Genomic DNA, 5,816 nt, shown 5'->3' with positions numbered 1-5,816 from the left:
AAAGAGGCATCTTGCAAGCTATGATCCAGCTAATCTATTTTGACACTTTTGAAGAACGTGAATTGAGGGAAAGCACCTATTTCTCTTGGTTTACTGCTAAAAAGAGCCCAGGACAATTAGCTCAATTCTTCAATGCAGACCTCAAGATGTAGTAAAATTTATCTCATCCATAAAGTCTAGGATAACTTACTCCTCTAATACTTCTGTAATACCAACTCAGCCTGTTCATGATCCCCCTGTGAGAGCCAATGAGTTCACAACCTGGAGTGGGAAGACTGCAGACCATGGTAAAAAAGAGCTCAGAACAATTAGCTCAATTCTTCAATGCAGACCTCAAGATGTAGTAAAATTTATCTCATCCATAAAGTCTAGGATAACTTACTCCTCTAATACTTCTGTATCAACAAGAACACTGAGAAAGATCTGTATTTATCTAGCAGATGGGACTGGAGACCAAGCAACTGTGCTTTCCCAGTTTTTATGTGGGAAGTTCCAAAAGCAGGTAGAATTGTCCTTCACCCTCTAAAACAGGATGGTGTCCCCCCATGCCAAATCAAGAAATCTAGAGCTCTGCTAGGCGTCCATGCTTTCAACGCATGAGTCCAGGGCCTCCACATGGTTTAGTAGTCTCTTCAGTCACTGCTGACCACCTTCAAGGGAAGGCACTTTGTCTTGGTTTTCATACTGGAATCATACTTGTGAATCCAGTCAGATTATGTTCCAGATACTATGTCCCAGCAAGTGACGGGCAGTCACAGTCTTTTTCTGACTGTGAATCCAAATCCTCACTGACCCTCAAAGAAATATATGATTCTCAAGAGCCATTGGCCAGCAAGATTTGTGGTTCCTCAGCACCTTGAGAAATTAAGTGCCAAAAATGGGTGTTTAAAAGCCTAACTATAAAGCAAAGCTTGTAGTCAGGTTTTAAAATGTTGACCAGCCATGACACATAGCAATACTCAAAGATATTTTTTTCCCAGCTTTTTTTGTAGCATGTTTAACAAAGCATTCCTACTTCTAAATACCTTATGCGTTGCTTTGTGTTGCAGATATTCTGGGCATTCAGACACAACTTATGTTTATTTTAACTTCTGAATTTTAATCAAACCACCAAAACAGAGGGGAAAACTCACCAGGTGAGAATATTCCATCACCATCTTTATTTGACCATCCAATAATCTCTCTCATCTTTCGAAGTGTTATTTGTTCCATGAGGACAAAAACAGGGGCAATTTCATAGGTAAACCTGCATGGATTAAAAAACAAACAAACAAAGAAAAAAACTAAACAAAACCAAACACAGATTTTAAAAGCACTCAATGAATTCCCAGTCTATGATTATTTGTGAAAATGCTTAAGACTCTCAGAAGTTCTTCTATAAATTGAGGTTCTGATATTGCAACCTTTACCCAAGCAAAAATCCTCAGGAAGACATTACTGGAAATATTGGTCAATAAAAACTGCTGTACTACCTCTTTTGCAACTTTCTGTAAAACCAACATAAGACCTAATGCTCACCATCATAGCGCTGCTGACTGCTGTACAAGATTGTACTGTAAAACATTTGTTTCCCAAAGTGCCGATTCCACGCTTGTGGAATAACATTGCCAAATCCTTAGGAAAACAGTGAACTTCACTGAGATAAACACGACCATAATTAGAAGTATCGAGCTAGGGCTTCAAAGTCTAAATACAATTAATTATGTGGATTTATTCTGTTGATGATCTCCAAGGACAACTTATTTCTACAACACCATGCGATCAATAACTGTCAAGAGTAATTATAAATGATGATTTTCTAATTACCAATCACCAAGAACAAGTCAGCAGTCAACTGTTGTATCTACTTAATGAGGGCAAAAAACATTGCATAGTCTGGTATGCCCTGATGCCGCAGACAGATACGTGGGTGTGAAGTGACTGCCATACAACCATTTTTGGTGATCAAGGTACATGGATAAATTGCTACTCCTGTAAACTAGCTGCTTGTTGTGTATGTGGGGGAAAAAAAAAGTAAAAAAGGACGGGGGGGAAAAGGAAGCAGAGAGAAACTCAACGATCAACCTGTGATTTCCAAAGGAATCAGGAAAAATATGACACCCTAACACTTTGGATCTGACTAACGTCTTCCATTTGAATAATTTTGCTGAAACAAATTTCCCGTTGTCTCTCTAATACTAAAATGACATGTTGAGAACAGGTACATCAAACTTCAAGGAGATACATGATATGAAGAAGCAAATGTGTGTCTGAAAAGTTTGTCTTTTATTTACAGCTACACTGGTTAGTTAGAATATTAATTTTTTCTTTAATCCTTAAGTTTTCTTAGTCCATCGGAGAAACACCACAACTATTTTTAAAACATTCCTTTAAGTTTAAACAGCATTTGTAATTTGTTTAATTGTTGTAATTGCTATTTTCAGAAGCCAAAATACTGCTAATTTTGCTTTTATTATCATTAGAACCGCCAGAGACAGACAGTTGAACACTGATCTGAACTTTGGGTGCTGCCAGTATTTACAGAGAGATAAAATTAATAAATCAGTTAGCATCTGCTAACAGTGGGGCTTTTGTTTTGTTTTAAAGCACTTCAAGACTAGGATATATTCCAATCTTTATTTAGGCAGAATACCATCTAAAATCTTCAGGAACTCGCTGGTGTATAGATCACTGTAGCCTAATACAAGATACGTGTAAGCAATGTGGGTTTTTTCCAACCAGTTTAAACACATTCTGATTTTTGTCCTGAGACCTTGCATACTGATCCCTATATACTTCCCAGAAGACTTAAAGGCTTGTATAAAAAATATATAATGTTAAGCAAGTTTTTAATATATAAAACATCAAGTGTTCACAAAGGGAATTTTGAATGTACTTAAACCCAAGTAAAATAGTATTTATTTATTTTACTATGTAATTTTCTGGGTCTCCAAAGAATGATGAAGAAATAATAGACTGCAGATGGTTATAAATGATACAGCAAATGCAGCTATATTAGATGACAGCTATGATTTTAAAAATAACATCTTGCTAAAGTTCACTCCAACTTATTTGTTTTAAAGATAAACGATTTTTAAAAATTCAGTTAAGTGCAGAAAATACATTTGGCTTGGAAGGATCTGTCTCTCTTAAAAACCAATATCCTGACAAAAAATGCTGATTAGATTTCTTGTACAGTTACAAGCTTTACAGGTATTTCTATGAACTAAACAAAACAGTCATGAGTCTCAGCTCTTTACTAACAGAATAAAGGAATGGTTTTTTTCATAGCGGCCAGCACTAGTTTAATTCTGCTCTCACCTAAAAGCCAAATCATTTTATCAGACCAAATCATTCTAGCTACCTGTTCTCCCGTTTGTCAGTTCTGAGAACAGTTGTTCTGAGAACAAATGTAAAGCCTTTTACATCATTTTGCCATGTATCATTTTCATAAGCATAAATGCATGATACGGAAGATACAGACATAATTGTCTCATCTCGGTGAACAATGGGCATAAAGAGAACTTCCAGATAATATTATTGCTTTCTAATCTCAGCTGGCTGCCGCATGGTGGGTGACTGCCCTGTACTAGAGTTCCCTAGAGCTGGACGAACAACGGCAACTTCTGAAATTTGCACCCTGAAGGTCTTATGATTAGCGACTGAGCTATGAATAGCACATTGATACATTATTTCCAAGTCAATGTGGGAAGCTTATTATGTTTAATTTAATACATTATCTTCACAGTGTTAAGTAACATCTTCTAATGACAATTTAATTTAAGAGTACAAACGTTTTGTTTACTCAAAAATCTGCAAAAGAAAACACATTTTTTAATTGTTCTAAATCAATTTAAATACTGCTTACAGGTCGAAAATTTAAAATGGCAAATTGAAAACATTCCCTACTATAATCCAGTGTTACTCTTGCTTGTGTGTTACATGCTTGTGTAGCTGAAATAGGTTAGAACAGTTTTTAGATAAAGGTCAGAACCTGCTCTTCTGTGATGGAACACCACTCAAAACAAAAATAACATCTCCCAGAGCGCACAGAGATGATCTGGCTATTTCTAATCATGTCAGTTCTTTCAATCACATTTTACAAACATCTTGCTTTAACCTTACATGCAATTACTGTGTTATTTAAAAGCATATAATGTTGACCTTGGTTTGCTGAAAAAAGGACACCAATGTATTATTTCGCATTTGCTAAACCTCATAGAAACTCAGAGAAGTATTTTCAAGATATATTCTTGTTTAAAGTATAAATGGATCACAAACTAGCTTTACAGAACTAGCTATTTAACAATTTACTTATAAAACCAAAGGAAAAAGCAACCTAATTTAAAAATTAAAGTTACGCTTTTGAAAGTGAATGAGTGTGCTCTTAATAGCGATGGCAATATTTCATAACAGCATCAGTCTGCCGCAGAGCTGAATTCTATTATGCCCTATCAGATTTGGGATTACAAAAGCATATCTAAGCTAGGATAACTAAGTTATTCAAAGAAAAAGGGGCTTGCAAAAAGTGACACTCTCTGAAGTATTTTTTTTTCCCCACAGAGAAACAATACTTCAGTAAAGTTTTCTTTTAGAAGTGTAATCAGATTTTTTTTCACTTTTAATTGTGGTGCACTTGGTGATACATGTTTTACGATTAAAATACACATTGCTGGGTTTTCTTCCCCACCAATTTTTAAATCTGAATGTGTCACACCGATTTTTGGCAGAGAACTAATTGCAAAGATTGTTATTACAAAGAGCAGACTGGTTTTGGCTGAAGCACCTTATGTATTTTTATTTATTGCTAATGTCATAAACCAGACACAGCTCCTAATCTACATAGAGCTGCTAGCAATCAGCTATCCTTAATGAACCATATAGTCATGGATAGGTGAAGGAAAACATTGTGCATTTTCCAATCTGCAGATACATTACCTGTGTTCTGCCAACTACCAATAAACTATCCAAAAGAGAGGTAGCTTTGGAGTCAGAACACATCCAATACAGGACTAAAACAGAGCAGTCTGTTACCTGCCGAGTATTTAGACTCCTGTTACATTTTGAGCATATATGAATCAATATATAAATAAAAACTGGCTAGAAGGTTTTTTGGTTTGGTGGAGTTTTTTCATTAATTACACTCTCTTCCAAAAATTCAGCATAATACCTGACATTTACATCTAGCTTTCATTATTTCTGAGGTCAAGAAAAATGTGTATCATGTAAAATTTTACTTTTTTATACTTCCATTTATTTATTTACACACGACTTTAATAAATTAATTTTAAATGTTACATTTTTAACCATTTTGAAGCCAATTCTTTACTAGCACATGAACAGAAGGTGGTGGCCTAAGCCTGCGACCTCTGAAGTCAACAGGAGAAAAGACTGTAAACTAAGTATTTTGTATTCTAGTGTTAATACATGGATAGCTACAGAATTACTCAGTCTAGAGACAAAGCTTAAAAAGAATGGGGAAAAGATAAAGACGATCATTCCAAGAGAAGAAAAATAATTTCATGTTGTTATATTAGAATCATTAGCTTTTACTTACCATGTTCTCTAGGACATTTGCATGTCTATCAGAAATGTAAAACTGTTCAGCATTATATAACTATTTTCACTGTATTACTGTCACATTAAGAAAAAAAAGAGATGCTTTTATTGAAGATGCAGCAATCGTCATTTAAAGAAAAAAATTACACACATCTGTGGCAATATAAGTCTACCATGATAGATGGCAAGCCCTGTAAGGACCAGTCACAGACGCTGACAAGACACTGCTTACATGTTTGTATTAGCAGTTGATGTCAGCCACTCTCCAGCCAAGCCGA

The 5,816-nt window shown here is 35.3% G+C and overlaps 1 protein-coding gene across 1 annotated transcript in view; it reads right to left on the bottom strand.

Moving 5' to 3' along the window:
* The window catches only part of GAD1 (glutamate decarboxylase 1 (brain, 67kDa)), a gene marked incomplete at its 5' end in the record, with an annotated part of 18,997 nt that overhangs the window by 12,836 nt on the left and 345 nt on the right, over nucleotides 1–5,816 (bottom strand). The window contains 2 exons of the mRNA XM_010133798.1: nucleotides 1,134–1,246; nucleotides 5,771–5,816. Of these exons, the coding sequence (XP_010132100.1) occupies nucleotides 1,134–1,246; nucleotides 5,771–5,816 (159 nt within the window). The remainder of the gene's footprint in view (nucleotides 1–1,133; nucleotides 1,247–5,770) is intronic.

This window comes from Buceros rhinoceros, unplaced genomic scaffold (assembly GCF_000710305.1).
Source record: "Buceros rhinoceros silvestris isolate BGI_N320 unplaced genomic scaffold, ASM71030v1 scaffold19343, whole genome shotgun sequence".
NCBI classification, from domain to species: domain Eukaryota; kingdom Metazoa; phylum Chordata; class Aves; order Bucerotiformes; family Bucerotidae; genus Buceros; species Buceros rhinoceros.
Note: the sequence above shows the minus strand (reverse complement) of the source record. Positions and strands in the feature narration are given on the sequence as shown.